At 38.5% G+C, this 20,019-nt stretch overlaps 1 protein-coding gene across 1 annotated transcript; it reads right to left on the bottom strand.

The window, feature by feature from the left end:
- Positions 1 to 10,681: 10,681 nt before the first annotated feature.
- Positions 10,682 to 14,361, bottom strand: LOC105558823 (BTB/POZ domain-containing protein KCTD16). Its single transcript, XM_012006742.1, has one exon. The coding sequence runs from the start codon at positions 14,340 to 14,342 to the stop codon at positions 13,599 to 13,601; it is 744 nt and encodes a 247-aa protein (XP_011862132.1). The 5' UTR covers positions 14,343 to 14,361; the 3' UTR covers positions 10,682 to 13,598.
- Positions 14,362 to 20,019: the final 5,658 nt, after the last annotated feature.

The raw sequence follows: 20,019 nt of genomic DNA, 5'->3' as shown, positions 1-20,019 counted from the left end.
GGTTGCTTTGTATTCAGCCCTTCGCTTGGCGGTTTATCAATTTTTCGGGCCATTTGTTGTGTCGTTCTGGTGCAAATAAAGCGACGGGCGCTTCCATACAAAGCCGCCGTGTATTCGAATTTCCATTTGCCGCGCATATTATCATTGCCGTACAAATTTTCTCCGATTAACTCGTAATTATCCCTCTCGACCCAGGCCTCTGCCGTTGATTCCCCTGCGTCCCTCGTCCTCGCATCGATCGAATCGGATAATTATAACACTGCGGCCGGTGCTGCGGTTCGAAGGACGACGACGATGACGACGGCGACGAGGAGCGGTGTGGCGGCCGGAGTGAGAATTTCAATCTCGTGCTCGTTGGCGAATTTCGGATACTCGAGGTGCCAGCAATTTCCCCCGACGACAAATACAATTTCCAGGTAGGTACTCGCATTGAATACTGTTTACGTGGCGTTACGAGAACCCACGGGGTCATCTTGTGGAAACTGTTAATGAAGCTGCGGGAGAACATTCATTTTGGTACGTTCGTGATTCTCTCTCTCTCTCTCTCTCTCTCTCTCCCCCCCCCCTCCCTCTCTATTCTTTTTCTCATTCACTCTTCTTGTTTTGGGATGCATTGAGATATGTTTTTTAAGCATGTAATATTATTATATTACATTATTTTTAACAGACTATATTGGAAGTTTGGATAATATTGTAATTTGTGAGGAAACACGCTTTTATATAGATATCTTATATTATTAACATTCGGCGAGTTGCTCGTTCAATAATGTTACCAGCGACATTGCTCTTGAAATTAAAAAATCATTTCTCGAAACGTTAATAAGCGTAATTCCTTACTCAAATAGGTTTCTAAATGATATTGAAGCTGTGTGACAGTCGTAGAACGAAAAAATCGCAAAATTTAGTAGTTGCCGAGATAGGGAATTACTTTCAGTTTCAAATTAAAGTAACGTTATAGCATTTTACAAGGCTTTGAGGCTTGAAGCCATTAAAGTTCAATGGAAAGGCTAGAGACATGTTTCTTTTATAATTTGAGCTATTTCCGTTCAAACATAATAAGGTGTAATATATGCGCTTGTCGTTTATATTAAAAATAAACACAAATGTATAGACTCTGTGGATAAAAATAAAATAAGAAATTACGGACATTTAAAGTTTAGCGCGGACAATGTAGCGCGCATATATTTCTGACAAACTGGAAATCACTGTATAATACGAAAATTGGAACGACACATGAACTTTACTTTCTGTAATTTCTCATTTGTCATAAATATATGCGCCCCATTGTCCGCTCTAGACTCTAAATGCCTATTGTTAATTATTTGATAAAAGCAAACGAGAGAAAAAAGCATATCGCTGGGGGTCTGTTGCAAAATATTTGAGACATGCGATTTCAAACACGCAGGGTGCGTTTACGATCCCCTAAAGATAATGAACGATGCTCAGGTGCGACACAATATCTGCGTAATGGTATTTTCGATATACAAGTTACTTGATTCGCGTTAGCAGACGTGACCTATCTGGAAGAGTGAATTTGTATTTAATTGGACGGCGATTAATAAATGCGTCATGGAAGTCACTTAAAAACGGTTTTAGAGATTACGAGAAAATTAAACACGATTCAAATGATATCCTCGCACCGGATTTATCATTGACGATATCGCGCTCCTACGTATTCTTCAATTAGTCCGCCTCACATTAATAACTCCCCACGCGGATATTAGCAGAGAGATAATTGCCAAGTAGAACGCGCCGGAGAAAACAGATTTCCGACTAATTTTAGAATGCAAGGATAATCGGATAAATCCTACTTGATAACAAAATCTGCACCGAGAAATGGGTGTTTTTTTTTAACACGGCGAAACATAATTATGGCGATTAAATTTCAGATTTGTTTCCAACCTTTCCATTTTTGCCACGAATAATCTTTGTGATAATAAATTCCGCCAGGCGACTCTATATATTGGAAAAAAAATTATTTTAACAATGTTTCTTTTAAGTCATTGTGTCAAAGTGACAAATTAAAAACGCGATGTTGCTCGTTGCTATAAATTATGTGGAAGAGTTTGGAATTTTTGCAAAAATTCCGAATATTTTTCATTGTAAAGCTTAACAGCCAATTTCATTGTAGAGCTAAATAACAAACTTTGAGCATGATCTCGTTTAATCTTGCAAATTATAACAATCCGAAAATCCCGTATTTGAATGGTTTTTATTGCAAAGCCTAATGCAAGCCAATTTCCTGGTGAAACACAATGATAAACTTTGAGCATACTCTCGCTTGATTTTGCAAATTGTGTGAAATGACTGGAATTTTTCTGAAAATCTCACTTTTAAATATCTTTCGGGACAAGAAATTCGAACGAACGAAAAGTGATTGTACATTAATGCTTCTTGACTTTTGCTGCCTGGATAAACGTCGATAGGTTATCTAACATATATGTACCCACCTCTGAAATCACTCTATTCGAATATCTCCGTCATAAGGGATGATCGCTCTATCGCGATATGCGCGTAATGGTATTTCGCATTCGAGAGTCGTTCGATGCGGATTCCGCGGACGTCGACGACGTCGTTCACGACGACCGCATTTTCCCGGTAAGTAATCGGGATTGAGTTACGTCGTCGCGGCAGCAATCATGAGTAGCCACGAGCGATCCCGGAAATCTCTAATGAACGGGAAATAATTAAAACCCTTTTGAGACGTTTGTTTTGCTCGCCTTTCATCGTTAGAATGAATTCTTTCCTTCTTTTTACGGTATTTTTCATCCACGCCTCTATGTAATTAGTTCTTAGCTCTAACAATATCCTGGTATTCTTATAAGAAAGAAAGTCCCCTTACTTTTTCCTCAATTCGCTTTATCTCTTAGCTGTTGACAGTTTATACTAGAATCTTGGCGTGGTTATAATTGAGAAAAATTATACTATTTATAATTTATGTAACGTTGAAAATAATTATATTACTTTCCTTATTATTATCTTTCTAGTATTATTTTTATAGCTCATACATAAAAGAACTTTTTCATACGTAGAAATGGATAAAAAGGCGATCGCGTCGACTCGAATGTTAAAATTAATATTTCATGTCTTCGAATCAATAGTTTAGAAAAGTACATGGAGACTTATTTTCAGATAAAATTGAGTACTGGCTAAGACAAATACACGGTGAAATTGCATTTAGAGTTTGAATGTTGACTCTGAGTTGCTTTGATTGTACAGAAAATATTATTAATCAATTAAGGCCATTAAATTTAAAATTAGACAGCCATGTTCAGAGTTTTAAGCAAATAAAATATACGAAAGTACATTTTTGCAAAGGATTGTGTAAAAACAACCTTTTGGAATCGTTATTGCTGGTGCACTTAGGATACAATGGAAAATGCAATATTATATGCGAGCACAATGTTTGTGAATGCAATTTATATTGTCATCGCACATACCGGATATTATTAACTAACAAATTATCTATATCTATACGTGTATAAGGTATAAAATATATATATGAGATGTTGACGAATGTCTTAGAAATATTATAATTTTTTAATAGATATCCGACTGTAACTATTAGATCACAGAGAAGTTGCGCATTTCTGGTATGGATTGCTCTCAAAGATTAACTCGATTAATAGTTTTCACATTCAAATCAATATCATCCACTTACAGATATTCTCAAAAGCTGAATTTTAAGCCAAACAGTTAATTTCAAAGTACGTTTTTATCAATTAGTTCGTAACTAACAAAATGATAATCACACATTGCTGCGTTTCTCTTTTCCTATCTCTCTTTAACTTATATCTTTCTTATTAAACTGAAGTAAAAAGAAAAGAAGGGACTATATGTATATATTTTTTAATTTCCGTCCAAAACTATTTTCTTTACCGTGAAAACTAGATAAAACTATTTCTCTAAAGGGAAAGACAGGAAAATAAAGTTACGGGGTATACGAATATCCTGCTCGTAAGATCGACAATCTGATCTGGTAAGGGACATTCGATCACTGTTCAGTATCGATACAAATGTATCGTAATCGTATTTTGGATTCGCAGATCTGTCTGGTTCGATGGGTCGAACCGAACTGAATGTTCTTGTAGTTTGATCAATACAAGTAGCGCGCAGGCGTTCTCGGCAAATGGAAACACGAGGCTCTCTCGTTTTCCTGTGCACGTCTGATCGGAAACAGGTAGATGGTAAGGAAGATGTATACCAGAGAAAGCTAGTAAGAAGATATATAGCAAAAAGACAGTTGATTTTTCTTGTCCCAGCGCACTTCAATTGGCCTCTGATTACAACAGAGGAAAGAAACAATCTGCCAATTAAAAGCGTATGCTTCTTAATTCGCAATACAGAAGTTGATTGTTTTAAAAATAACTTTGAATTATTTTGCTGTTAAGGATGGTAAAAGAATTGTTCCGGATCGATCTTTTGGCAATAAAAAATATTTATTTATGATTAAAATACGATATAAAACCCGTTTTTACGTAACTTTATTATTTCTTTTGGTAAAAGGGTTAAATTGGGAAACGGATATTATCGATATGTCTCAGAGATGAAGGAATGACGTATTTGTCAAATACACTTATCATCTGGACCAATCATATTGGTGTCGGCGAGGAAACCCCCAATCATTTCAAGATGATAAGCCACCTCGTCATTGAAACCACGATAGTTTACGATCTGGACGGTCCTCGGGATATCAAATTACCGGCTTGAGATAACATTTTGTTTTGTCAATGTTCCTCCCACACAGCTATAACGGTCGCGCAAATTTTCCGCTTGGTTTCGTCGATATCGCGTATTGCGTTTACTCAGTCCCGCGAGAAATGATGCAAACAGAATTTCTCGATGGCACAACTCATAAATCCCCAATCGTATCTTTGTCAAAATTTGCCAAAAGTTTTTTTGTAGGGAAACATACAATAAATGTTTATATAAATTATTTTTAACTTCATCAGATTATAATTATATACATTTTATCCGCAATCTCAATTGCAATGACGGAATCTTTGACTAATTCCAAAACGACTTTCAACGAAAATGTAGGGAAAATCAATTTTTCATAACTTTTTAATCTTCGATATTGACATTCTCTTTCGTGATTAAATTTAACAATTATTATTTTGTTAAGATAAAACTTCAAAGTAATTTTATCTATTATATTTCAAGGTAATGTTTTCTCCTAAATATTTCTCTCTCTCTCTCTCTCTCTCTTTCTCTTTCTTTCTCCTCGTAGATAATTTAGATGAAATAAATCACAATATAACATTCTATACATTTCATTAAAATATTCAATTATATTTATATATCTTTTTATCTTGCAGCATGTTTTAGTATGACAATATTAGTTTGCGTTTGATGAAATCAATATACCATAATTATGCAATTTTAATAAGAAAGTCAACGTAATATAAAAGAAATTATATCTTATTCTGATTTTACATAATCTTTTTTAACATCGTATTAATCCTAAAACTCTACCCATACATTCCGCGTGCATCGAGATCCCGGCACATATTTTCGCCAGAATGAACAGACACTTTTAGAACCCATACAATATTTATAGATTGCACGCGAAAAAGAGAGATACCTGACCAATAATCGATATTTTCTACCAGACTAGCGCTATGGGCAAAATCTCGCGATAAAGAGAGAAACGCCCTCAACGAAATTTTCTAATGAAAGAGAAGAGTCTTTGTTGTTTTAACCTATCTATAGCTAACCAAAATATATTGAAAAAAATAACTTTTCAATACTTGGAGCTAAAAATCGTATTTGCAGAACATGTACTGATTTATTTAGCGATATTTATTGTAATATTAATAAATACCATCGTATGTATTAGTCAGTAATATTATACACATTAATAAGATTATTTCGAGAAATGTTTTATATATCAACTTCTGTGACGGCTATAATCTATGTTTGAAAAAGATTAGAATTAGAAATAATGAAAACGAGACGAAAGTGTATTTTCAATTATTACTAATTAAGTAAATACTAGTCCAGTTTCAAATTAAATGAGAAAAAAATTATGATCGAAATGTATATTTTCTATTTGCCTTTAATTTCAGTGCGAGTTTCTTTTCTTATTATTTTAACGAATACTTTTTTAATTATTATTTCATATTTGTTAAATCCATTTGCCTATCTCTGAAATATCTCATAAACCGCTCTATAAGAAAAATAGCATAAAGTCTTCCTTGTTCCCATTAAAATTATAAAAAGTGTATAAAGGGCATATAATGTAAAGCACATTTCTAAAGCACTGTTTAGCATACTGTATACATAAGCGGTAATATTATCTTTCACAAGAAAAATAATTTTGTTGATAGAATTTTACATATTTGCGTCACACCATCAGAAGCTTCAGAGAGAATGTTAACGGCGCAAATAAACAATGTCATATTGTTCGCATTTTCCACGACACGATGGGGCGTTGTCGAAAAGAAACTCGACCTCGATTTTACTTACGTTTCGTTGATGACGCGTATTCTTTCTCATTCCTCTCCCCTTTTTCTTCCCTCACTCGCTGACGGATGAAAACTCAGCAACAGATTGCTCCCCTGTGCAACGCAGCTTCGCTACATCCAACGAACTGGGCGTTCGCTTCCGTGTAAGTGTGACAGTTCATTCAAACAAGCAATCGAGTTTGCATCCACCACCTTCCGGCGCTTCGTTCGTTAACGCGCAATCTCCTCCTCGACAGGAGAACTATCGTGCAAGGAGAATCGGCTCTTCCTTCCCCCCGAAACGATCCCTTCTTGCTGCGATTAATATGATGTCGTGTGCGGCCATTACGAATTTTTTTTTCCAATATTCCCCGTCAGGGGGGATTAATAATAATTTATATATTACTTTATCAGAAGTTTCAAAGAGTAATAAGAGTATCATTTTCGAACAGCCTTGTATTTTTAGCCCTGCATTTTTTTACATGTCAAATACACAAGCTTCATAAATTGAATTTATTTGTCTCCCGATGGCATTCAAATGTGAAAATCTATTCGAATAATCTATTTCAAAAAGCGAGCTTTATAATTAGTTTTGTAAAAATTAATTTCTTATCCCTTTAGAAAAATATATAGGTCATATGGTAATACTACAGATTGAACGTACATTGTGTGTGTGTGTACGTGTGTGTATGCGTAACTCTTTCATTACTGAAAAGTAATTTCATTACCTCATTTTTTTAGGTTTTAATCCCAAGCAATTAATTTTATCTCATATTATAGATTACCTATACCTATATATTTCAATAATATGAAAATTATTTACCCCGCTAATTTATATGCTTAAAAAACTACTTTGAAGTAATATCATTACTTCTCTCCATAATGGAAAACTTAAAGGGAAACGTTCGCTACAGTTTCTAGCGGATTTCAATAAGACTCAAATATGTCGTAACTCAAGATAGAAAACATGTAGTTCTCTCGCACGCACTTCATTGCGAGATTCTCTTCAAAAGTAACCAGATATACTTCTAGTTTTAGCTTTGATCCGATCGGATTTCGCCAAATGCATAAAGTATCGATATTAAAAATAATTTATAACCACGCATTTAAATTCATTTTTCAAAAAAATTCAATTATAAAATTTTCTATATTTTATTTTCATATTCTACGAAAGCGTATGAAGATCATTATGAAAGAGTTTTATTTTACAAATATATATATATATTTTATCTGTAAAAAATTTCATATATTTTTCGTGTTCACTGTAAAACTCATTTAGAATAAAATACTTTAAGTAAATTTTGATTTAAATAAGGCATATTCTACACACCGCGACCTAAGTAAAAAATCTAGCAACATTTTCTTATAGAAAAATAAAAAGCGAATTGTAAAAAAGATTAAATCGTGGTAAATTTTAACTATGACATCTTGACAATTTAACATCGGATTCCATGAGAGAAATAACGTAAAAACATAACTGTTTACCGCATGTTGACTGTGCTTTATAAATTCAGCCGTGATTTACCTTTTGAAACATTTACATGATCGCACATTATGTGTAGCTTTTTATTCCTGTTTGCCTGACCCGAATCTAAAAAGTAAAAGCAGCGAGGGGAGCTTAATATGAAGACCGAAAAGTACCGAAAATCACGAGAAACGTGAATCAAGGATCACAATCATACTCATTCTCGTATCATCTCAATCTTTTATTTCTCTTCTTTTTACTTAGACATACGTATATACATGTACAGTAATTTTATATCGTCACAGTCTTACACGCTACCTAACACCGTTCTGTTTCTACTCGCTGAATTCTCTTCAATAAATTCTGAGTCTCGAATTTGGGAGTCAACGTTTCCACGATGCGCGTTGCAATTTCTGGTCGGACTATTTCTCAAAAAATGTCAAATCGCACGTAATGCACTTGAGAAAATCTCGTTCCTTCATCCAACTGTATCAGTGAATACAAGTAGTAAATGCGCAATAAGTTTTAAATAATATATAAAGTATTTCACATATTTCTAAAGTCGATTGGTCAAAATGTCTTCTAATTGGATAAAAATATACTTCAGCAAATTATAGATAGCAAAGATGTCTTTTAGTGTATCATAGAGAGAAATTATGATTATAATTTGAAAAATGATCCGATCGCACCGTCAACTACATTATTTCCTTCTACTGGTTCCTATGATTTCTAATATACCTTACAAATAAAATTTTGGAATACCTACATCAAACTCTAAAGTTCGGCGATACTTAGAGAAACTTCATATCAAAGAAAGAAGTTTACGGCAGAGTTCGTAAGAAGCTTATTTGGTTAAAAATAGCTAAGAGAAAATTTAATCAAACTTCGCGAAATTCGAATTCCATCGAATACCGAGCCTGAAACAGAACAAAGATTTTAACGGAAGGAAGAGTAAAGAGAATATTCGATAAGAAAGTTATTTTTCAATTACTAAAGGTTTGTAACATTAAACCAAGGTTTTAATAATCGATGAATTTCGATGAAATTCGAATTCTTGAGAATTTGACGGAACCCAAAGTTGGAATTGAGTTCTGTCAAATTTATTCGCTTTCTTTCCCAGCGAGTTATAATACTGTTTTTAATCTATGAAATAGAGCCTCTATCACGAATCGCAATCGGCATTCTTATCATCGATCTCAATTCTCTATCATCCTCCACGCACGCACGATACGTCGCTACAAACAAACAATATACTCGAATATATAAAGACAATTTATCTTCTGAAACTTACAACAAATTTTATACAACATTTGCTCCCACGTAAATATATGTACAATATGTATGCAATTTTTTTAAAAATTCATCGAAACCAGAATATAATTAAACAAACAGGTATAAATATATTATATTCTCCGACATTTCTAAAAGTTTAATGTATTAATATTTAGATAAATAAGTGTAAAATGTTTAAATGTCTCTTTGCTATTTTGGAAGTGGTTTTTATCGTTCTTGAAATATCTTAGAAATGAATACAAGGATCAGAAAATACAATTTAATTCTATCTGGCATTATACAGGTAAGCACGCATGATAGCTTAAAATCAGTCATCAATTTTAATGATCACGCGAACTCGAAATGAGATATCAATAATGAATAATTCAACGCGCTGTACTTTGCATGAATATTTATTTGGGCCCAATTTTACATATTCGCGCATATGTGCAAATAACTCAGTAGTAAATTACCGTAGAGCTTGTTTAAACAAAATGGAGAAATTCAATAAATAATTATTGTTAAAAATATTAATACCGGAAACAATGTGTACCGTTGGTAAAGATAAAAATTTGTACTTTGTAAATTGTAAAATAAGTGGAAGTTTATAGTCGTCCTATGCGAGACTCCTTTGCATTAACGTCGTGCAATATCCGTCTACTATCTTACAAGTTTGATTCACCTGAATGTCTTTATTTGTACAGAGTAAATGGAAGTAGGCAATTTACTAATTGTAATCGCGTAACGATTACGATGCCGCTGCTCCACATTAATCAATATAGAATCTCCCAACAAGATTAGACGCGTTGCCCAGCGCAATCGTCATCATCAATTACAGAGCATATCTGAAAGCTGATATCTCGCAAGACACAAACTTGGAAAACGTCGTTCGCTCGTTTCACTTGAGTTATGTTGCGCAATAATAACGCTTCCTCTCTCGGTATTGGATATCGTTTTACGAATTCTCGCGATCAGCATCAGTTTTCGTGAGGCGACACAAGTGGAAAAATTAGAAGGTACCGCTGGCAGGCCGCGCGATACGTGCAGACGAATTAAATTTTCTCAAACGCACATTGAGCTATCATGTCCACTCTCAATTGTACATAACACCTCGCGTTGATACGCACAACTCGCACGACAACCCGAACGTATAATGTCATTATAAATCAATCCGTTGCGGGCACAGATGCGTTCGTTCATCGAACTTGCGAACCATGCGCTAACAATAACAATTATGATACGCGTCGTCGCCCCGGAAATGATTTTTGCGGATTATCGCGGCGCACATCGAAATTATAAAGAGCAAAAATCAGCGGCGGACTCCCGTCCCCGCACTGAAAAAAATTTCTGGTTGAATATGGACGAATCAGATAATTCCTTTAGGATTGACCAGAATTCCTTTAGGATTTACCAGAATTTCTGTAGGATTACAGGAATTCTGGTAAATCCTAAAGGAATTCTGGTAAATCCTAACGGAATTATCTGATTCGTCCATATTCAACCAGAAATTTTTTTCAGTGCGATCTTCGTGGCAATAAATCCGTCGCGAATACACAATTTTGATTCTGCTAACAAGTTACGAAACGTTAAATGTGTGCATTTAAAGCTGAGATAACGCTATTTATTTGTGATTCTACACATTCATCGCCATAATAATAAGTACCGTAATGATAACGATATATGAGACAGTGCTACGATACAGGATTTGTTATCTCCATTATTTTTAAGAAAATCTTCGACACACTGTACGCTCTCTACGATAACGAGAAGCTAACGCGAAACTCGATATCTGTCCCGTCTGTTCAGCGCCGTCGGCACTCTTCGGAACAATCGCTAAACATTGTCTGTTACATGATAACCTGTTGCAACAAGATCATAATCGCGACGAATGTTTTTCGATTCTCTCATCTTCTCGCATATGCAAGCAGTTATTAATATTAACAGGTATATGAATAAACAATATCTCAGCGCGAAATAATTAAACAGTCTCAAGTAAAATTCTGCCATTTTGTATGTTAATCCCATAGTATAATAAAACAAAAAGCTAAAAGACCTATACCGTGCGTCCCGAAATTCGCGAATCAAAATACTATAGCGAGAAAGTTGCCAAAAAAAAATACGTTTAAAAAGCATTCGCCATTTTTCGTCCCGAGCAGTATTTTTTTTTTTGTTTTTAGTAAAAATACTCGACTGAAAACTAGCAAAAGAGTATCGGTTAAAAAGTAGCAACAAGTATTTATGAAATAAAATTTTGACAATAAAAATTAACGAAAATAAGAGAAATAATAGCGGTCGATCCTTCATAATTCGCAAACTCTTTTTCTACGCCCGAAAAATGTCTTTCCCCATTGTATTTCGTAAAACACAATTGCATTCAAGTGGGAGAAAGATATCTCGATTATCTAGATGTTTTTACGGGTATACTGATTTACGACGTGGAACTCGCTGTCATAAATTTATAACAACATTTCGCTTTCCGTCGTGTCCCGATATTTCCGCGAATCAACAGATCGAAAGTTATGAATCGCTTGCCCCCCACCCTCCCACATGTACACGTTCCGCTTTCCAGGGGGGAAAAAAAATAGTAAGGCGCATGGAGCATTTTTAAAAACGGGTTTTAAAAAATGTGACGAAAAAGCCAATAGAAGAGGACGCGTATCCCCGGGCATTCCCCGTCTTTCGAATAGCGCGTTTGACATCGTGTCGGGTTGTAAGTACACGCATTCGACAAGTCGCTCCGCCCATCGAGGATCATCTATTTAAGCCGAATTTATACGGGGTTGAAGGGGGTGACTCGCCAGATATCGATGTCCACGTCGCTCCTCGCCGCGTCTCCTCTCACCGCGGTGTATTTTCTACTTAAAGAAAAGGTCCGACTCTAGCGTACCGCTAACTACTTGGTCCGACTAGCGATCAGCGGTGACTACTCGGTCTGACCGTCATCTAGCAGCGACTACTCGGCCCGACCGTTTATCAAGACTAACTACTCGGCGTACTAGCACCGGAGACTTTCTTTAAATAATGGCCTCGTTATCAGACGATAATTGAAGTTTTTCATCACCTTTAATTTCCTCGCGCGTCAGGCGCGAATGAAACTCACGCAAGCGTTATTGCGTCATTCGTTCAATCTGATTTTAAATAGCAGCCGATACTCGGTATCCACGTCAAGTCCGTTTTGCATTTACGCGCTTCTCCTTACATTCTCTCGTCCGTTGGATCCGGGGACATTTATCACTGACGTATCTGACATTGTTACCTCTTTAAGTGGCCAAGTCGCGTTCGCCCGTAGATATTTCAACATCATCCCTTCACCCGGATCCGCTTTTCTTGCGCACGTTCCATTCACCGTCTTATTTCGCGTCCACTGGCAATGAAAAACGCCCGATATTGGCGTCTTTCATCTCGTGGATTTACGCGAGACTGCTTTTTAATAAACGTTTCTCCGTCGCAACGGGCCCCAGATAGGAGCACGTCGGACTTTCGTCGGAAATGGCAATTTTCTTACTGCCGTCGGCGCGCACCGATTACGGAGGATCTCGGCGCGCCGCGGTCGGAAGAGTTTTAGATTCTATTTGTACAGTTGCGGGTCAAACTCATTTACAGTTGAGTATCTAGTCTTACACATAGAAAACATACAGTCACGAATTTAACGGGACGTCCTTGGCTTCAACACGACCTGTCACGTCCCCTGGATTATCACGCTTTGACATTGATTAATTTCAAGTCCGACGTCGACTTGCCGCTCGCGACTCGCCGCGTTACGTCCGGATTTGAAAAACGAAACGCAGCCCCGAACGCGCGCGATCACGCTCGACGAGCTCATGGGTTCTCCTTAATACGACAATCCAATTCCTCGTTATTTCAGCGCTGTCAATGTTTTAGACGAGGGTACTATCGAAAGACGACAGTTCTCGGATATCTATCTTCGTCGTGTCTTAGCCAGCTTTCTCATCTCCCGGTAAAAGAGTCGATTAAAAAGGGGGAAAAATGTCGGAATACGACGTTTCGGGAGGCTGACGATGTTGGGGTACTCTCTCGGTGTCCAAAGTGTCCCAAATTCCTGTTACGTCAGCGTTGATTGATGACAGGCCGTGACTGGGAAATTTTCTCACGGGACGAAATTAATTGTAAGAACTTGGCGAAACTTTTGGCTCTCGTCCGAAGTCCCGTTCGATCTTGATATCGCACAGCGGCCTCATTATGCGCCATGGAACAAGCTAGAAACGAGATTCCCGTTCGCTCGCACGTTAGGCACACGTGTCCTCGCGAATTCCTCGACCTGAATCGATGGAGGCAACCGAGCGAGTCTTTCCTCGCGCGGCGATTGCAGACGCGGCGACCCGCGACTTTGGCGAGACGCGAGCCGCCAGCGGGTGCTCAGGCAGAGTACAACTTGCTCGCGCGCGAGAGACCCTTTAATCGCGCACGAAGACGAACTCGTTATAATGATTCCAGCGGTTCTCCTCGGAGTCCACTCCAGGCTTGAGCTGCTCGGAGTTGCTCCCGGCGGTGCCGGAGCCGCAGCTACCCGCCAGCCTGAAGCCCTGCTCCTGCAGCATGTCGAAGGCCTGCTCGATGACGCTGTGCTTGAGGAAGAAGCGCGACGTGTAGCGGTCGGACATGCCGTGGTCGGGATCGCGGCTCTCGTTGAGCGTCTCGCCGAAGACGTCCCGGCAGATCGCCACGCGGCCGCACACGAGGATCCTCGAGAGCTTGCGGAACTTGACGTCGGCCAGGCCCTCGCGGCCGAAGGCGAAGCTGCCCCGGTAGCCGATGGTGATGTACCCTGGCGTGCGCTTGCCGATCGCCCCGCCGGTCTGCCCGCCGGAATCGGCGTTCTCCAGAATCGCCTTCTCCAGGCCGGGCAGGCCGTAGAAGTTTGCCTCCTGTTTCAGCCTCTCGCGCTCGCGGAAGCCCTCGGGTAGGACGAGCGCCTGATTACGCAGGAAGTCCAGTACGTAGCGGAAGAGCACGCCGTCGCGGTCCAGAAAATACTTGCCCTTGGCGTCCTTTTCCACGGCGGATTTGCCAGTGAAGAGTGCGGCCAAGTGCGAATCGCTCTCGCGGGTCAGCGTAGTCAAGGCAGTGGTGTAGAAGACGCCGCCCACGTTCAACTCTACCACGCTTGGCATCGTTTCCTGTTGCTCCTGGTCCCCCATGCTGCGACTGGCGCGACGCGAAAGAGAGACAGAGAGAGAGAGGGGGGGGGAGAAGAGAGAGAGAGAGAGAGAGAGGGACAGAGATAGTGAGAAGGCGAGGGAGAAAGACGGTAGCAGCTGGTCGCGTGGACAGACTCGTCGACGCCGACGAAATGATCGGACACCGCAAATGGAAGACTCCCTGAGAAATTCCCAGGGGGATTAAAGACGACAATGGATCACAAAGGACGACACAGAACGGCACTTTGCTCGGTGAAACGTTACGCGACACTCGCGCAGGACGAGAGGCAGGAAGACCACAGGGTCGACGACCTAGCAAGTCCCAGAGTCGATCGCGACCAGGCCAGCGCGGAAGAGGATCGCACTTCGGGACTTGGACCGATGGGGAAGAGTAGACTGCCCCCCCTGTGGGACCGACTCGTGTTCGCACGTGATGAACTGGCACCCTCGGCGACGCTGCTCGCCGAAAAGCCGGGGCTACTCCAGCTCCGACACGTTTATTATTCGACTCGCGCACGAATCAACGTCCGCTTCCGCTCGCAGAAGTGATCGTGGCGGCGAGGAGCGACGGACTGCGCCCACGTCGGAGCGACGACGAGGACCGAGCTCGACTCGCTCGGGTCTCTTGGCTGCGCGCTTCCTCGCCTAAGTGGTTGGCGCGCGCGTCAGGACGCACTCTCTCTCTCTCTCTCCGCTCCGCTCCGCTCCGCTCCGCTCCGCTCGCTCTCCCGTGGTCGCGGGGGTAACGCGGTCGTAATGCTGCGCCGCCGGCGCCGTGTCAACGCGCAGCCACCCCCGATATCGCGCGACCACGCGCGCGCACCCCCCCAGGAGTCACCATTCGATTCTCACCCACGGAAGGGACTGCGTGTCAGGACTCCTCCAGAGTGCGCTTATCTCCAGCCTGTCCTCCGGACTAATTCCAATCTGTCCTGATCGCGCGAATTAAATCCTTCGTAATCCCGAAGTACGCGTTTGCCCCGTCGCGAATTCTGCTGTGATCCACACGGAGAGAATTTTCTCTTAAAATTTATCCCGAAAATTGTATAATCGTGGGACAACCCCTGCACATCGAAAAACTTTATGATATTACTAGTTAAATGTATGGTAAAATTTCAAAACACGTGGAATTTTGAAGACCTTTATGAGAGTTTTTTGACATTTTACCATACATTTTTACTAGTAGAATGGTCTTAAAATGCCATGTTGTCCCACGATTACATGATTTTCAGGGTAAATTTTAAGAGAAAATTCTCTCCCCGTGTAAAGATTTGATTTCTATTGCTGCACTGGTCAACTAGTACAGTGAGCTATAGTGAAAACAAATATACCAGTCTTACTCTAATTTATTGCACTAATTCACCAAGGGGTCAATTCTTGCACTACAGTAAAATTGCTACGAGTAGCTTTTTCTCTTTCCAAGGGGGACAGGTAGAAAGAGACAAAGCTGCTCACTTTTAGCATTTTCACTATATTGTAAGATACAGAATATATTTATCTCCAGTTTCGACTCATTCCGTGTCATGTTCTAGCAAGTTGACGCGACTCGAGCTATCGTTTCAGCCTCACCCAAATCGTGAAATTCGTGATTGATATTTTTTCTTCTGCCCAGAAGGAAGTACAAGTGTGATAAAAAAATTCAACGTGCACTCTAAAACAAACCGAATATTCTCTCGTTCGCACATTTCGATATTCTATTATAACGTACGTTTATATAGCATTGTATCTGTCATCCGTTCGATATTTACCTACAAATATTGAACACGTAACAATGTCAATATGCAAAACGATTAATGTTATCACGTCGACAGCTATACATTGTTGACATAAGTGTATGCGATTTTTATTCTAGTTACTACTCTTCAAATATGATATTAATAGATTGACATTACAATAGACAACAAAGTTAAAAAAAAACACGTCTTTTATTCGATATTGATTATCGAGTTTAATTTTACTTCTTTTTATAAGTCGAAAATATTAGCTTCTGTTTAAAAATAAATTGCAAATAATTGAAAATAGATAGAACAATATGTGTTCATGAATGCTATTACAAATATATTTTGTTTCTCGCTCGCGATTACTCATCATAAAATAAATCATGTTTAGTCTGGTAATATTGACAAATTTCTAAACTGTAAGCTGCTGTAACTTTCGGTGTTGATATACGTGGCATTCTAAAAAATCACAGACTCGCTATTTTTGCGACAAAGTGGAATCAGACTGTGAGAAGAGAAGCTGTTAAATGTTTTTAAAGAGGTTTTAGGGATTTCTTTCTTTAAAATATTGGTTTCTTGCATCAAATCTTACAACGAAAAGTTGCGTCGTAAACTTTACTAGACTTGATATAATAAGTTTTCTTGAATAAATTTATGGAATCTTGTATTGTTAAAAATATTTTTCCAAGAAAATATAATATTACATAATATAAAATTAAAGCAGCACAACAAAATAAAGATTTATGTATACAGGGTGTTATGTAATGCCCGCCTCACCTCTTATTTACGGATAGAGCGGATTAGACTGAGTCGACAAGTCCTCTACCATTTTGCAATAGTTAACGAGTTATTAATTATTACTAATCGCTGTCTTAGCCCGGTCTACCGCCCTATTCAAGCGCGCGGCGAGATGCGGCCGTCCCGCGATCGGTGTTACTAGACGCGCGGGGAGTTGTTTATTACACGTAGTCCTTGCAGTGTGTCATAAACAATTCCCCGCGCACCCAGCAACGCCGATTGCGAGACGGCAGCACCTCGCCGCGCGCTTGAATTGAGCGGTAGGTTGGGCTAAAATAGCGATTTTTAATAATTAATAACTCGTTAGCTATTGTGAAAATTGCAAAATGGCAGAGGACTTTTCGACTCACACGTCTAGTCCGCTCTATCCGTTAATAAGAGGTGAGGCGGGTATTACATAACACCCTGTATATTTTGTATTAGGAAAAGTATATTCTGTGAGATGAAATATAAAACTATACGTGATTTATAAATTAGAATCTTTAAGTGTAATCTATTCATACAATATTTGTTCATCGTATATTGCCTTTTGCCATCAAATTTCTCATACATGCACGTAGCACTTATCTTTATCGCAAACAAGACCAAAAGTAAACGGAGGGAAAACTTTGAGAAATAGTGCGCTCATGAGTACGTGTGTGCCCGCTCGAACATGTATGTGAGTAATAAAACTGTAATATAAAACTGTAATATAAAACTGTAATATAAAACATAAATCGTTATTGTCATGCTATTTTTATGTTATTGCGTAATATCATATTTTCTCGGAAAAATATTATTTCTTGCAAAGCGTATATCACGGGATGGTATAAATGTTAAGCTTCTTACGTCAAACCTAAATCTACGATGCAAGTTTTCATAAGATTTGATAAGAAAAACGGAACGTTGATACCTTTCGAAAGAAATCTCAAATTTTTTTTTAAATAAAAACGAGCCTAACATTCTTCTCATAGCTCCATTCCCTTTCGCTCAAAGCCATACAATTATCATCCAATAAGTGAAATCAATTATTCAAAGGCAATACTTTCCTATCTCTAATTAATTTGCACAATTCGCCGATTGCGAAGTAGATTAAATTGAAATTAAAGGAAGCATTAAAAGCCATGCAATAAAGTTGGAGTAGACGCAAATTTACGCTCATATACGTTATACGACTTCACATCCAAAGTTAAATACTTTCGAAACAAATTCATTTGTATATGTGTACAAGTATATACACAGAGGAAGGTCCCCGATTATGAGATAGGCCTCTAATATGAGATAGCAGGTTTTCAACATCCAAATTCCATCACAAATCTCTTTTCACAACTATTACACTATTACACAATCTGACAATTGATTTTTTATTATATAGATTTCACTCCAAGAGCAATAAATTCATAGTGGAACCAACAGATGATGCCTATCAATGTGGTTTGTGAAAGTTTATAATGTTAAACAAATAAATCGTGATACAAATAATATTAATATTAAATAACGTTATTAAGAAAGTGACGCCATCAGCGACTAAATGACCCGCGCAAGCGCTACCATGACGACATAGAGAAGACCGCACTGAATTCAATACCAAACTGGAACGCGCAAGCTTTTATTTTGCTCAGTCAAGGCTATGCAAGTGCGATAGTTAGCTAAGGACAAGCTTTCTTTATCTAACCAAGATACGCTGATTACCTATCTGACGTACTATCAATTCTAAAAACATTTACCTTCGCAAAGAAATTTTTCCTTCAAAATGTAATTTCTTTAAGTAGAATCGAACGTTTAAAGTATGTCAAATTTCGGAGTCAAAAATGTATTTTTGCCTAAAGAAATATTCCATTTTCTCAAATCGAAAATGTCAATTGTGTATGTGTGCATGTACATACGTGCAGATAAAAACAGATGAAAAATTTCTAATAAACCGAACATTTCAACAAAATTATTTTCTTCTAGAGATATGCATAAGTTTATTGAAGAAATTAATTACCTGTAGAATAAATTAAATACCTGTTTTACTTTCTCGATCCCACGTTCTGACGAAATTTAAGGTTTTCATTGCTCTAGATAATCCTATGCTACTGGATCGGTGTCTTGCGAGAATATAATAATCGAATATAACAATTTCATCGTACCGGGAGAGGAAAATCTTGCTTCTGTATAAAAAGTAGAACTTATGTTAATTTTCTTACGAATTAATTATTAAGTAAACTGGCATGGTAAACGTCAGCAAGAAATTAGGCTTGTATTCTTATTTATCTATGTACGTATTCGCGTATTACTATCCAGCACAATGCAAAAGATTGAAATAGAAAGTACTCCAACCGAGGGTAGCAGAGTAAATCGTTGAAGGCATTGTAGTGTACAGATTTACGGCATTGCTGGGTATTACTAAGCACTCCTTTGGCATTAGGCTTTGCGGGAGCATTATAGAGATAAAATAAGATAATACGATAAAGTAATGCCCACTGCACATTAGCAGGCATTAGTGTACATTTTGGTCAGCGGTTTACTCCTCGACTCCAACACTCGCCGATAAGAGAAAGTACGCGGCAGAGGAATTGTAATCCTTGATCTGTAACACAAATATATCCAAATAAGGCTTACATTCTTAGTTATCTATGTGCGTATTCGCATATTACTATCGAGCACACGCAAAAGATTAAAATAAAAAGTACTCCAACACACAAATATATTCAAATTTTAAAGCACTGTTTAAAATTAATTATTGCAATCAATACTTAACAAAATAATTGTGACTCGTGCTTTAAACTTTTTATTCGTTTCTTTAAACAAATATTTAATTGAATGACGCTGATGTAGAAAAAATAATCACGATTAACGATCATCACATTATTTACTTATACATTCCTAGTAGCACAATATACAGGGTGAGTCACAACATTTGTGCCAGAGCTCGTGAGAAGGTAGAACGGATCGAGATGAACAGAAAAGTCCCGAACCATTTGCAATTTTCGCAATAGTTAACGAGTAATTAATTATCAAAAATCGTCGTCTTTGCCCTGCCCACTGTCCAATTCGAGTGCGTGGCGAGATGTGACCGCACGGCGATCGATATTGCCAGGCGAGGGGTGGGGACGCGAGACGCGGGAGCGGCGACGTAAGCTCGCCGGCAACGGCGCGCTGTCCCCCCCCCCCTCGCCTGGCAATATCGATCGCCGTGC

The sequence above is a fragment of the Vollenhovia emeryi genome, unplaced genomic scaffold, assembly GCF_000949405.1.
Source record: "Vollenhovia emeryi isolate VEMERY1.0 unplaced genomic scaffold, V.emery_V1.0 DF939309.1, whole genome shotgun sequence".
Classification (NCBI taxonomy): Eukaryota; Metazoa; Arthropoda; class Insecta; order Hymenoptera; family Formicidae; genus Vollenhovia; species Vollenhovia emeryi.
This window is presented reverse-complemented; position numbering and strand designations above follow the sequence as displayed.

Coding starts and splice junctions, on each gene's coding strand:
- LOC105558823 (XM_012006742.1), bottom strand. CDS start 14,342: ATGGGGGACCAGGAGCAACAGGAAACGATGCCAAGCGTGGTAGAGTTG.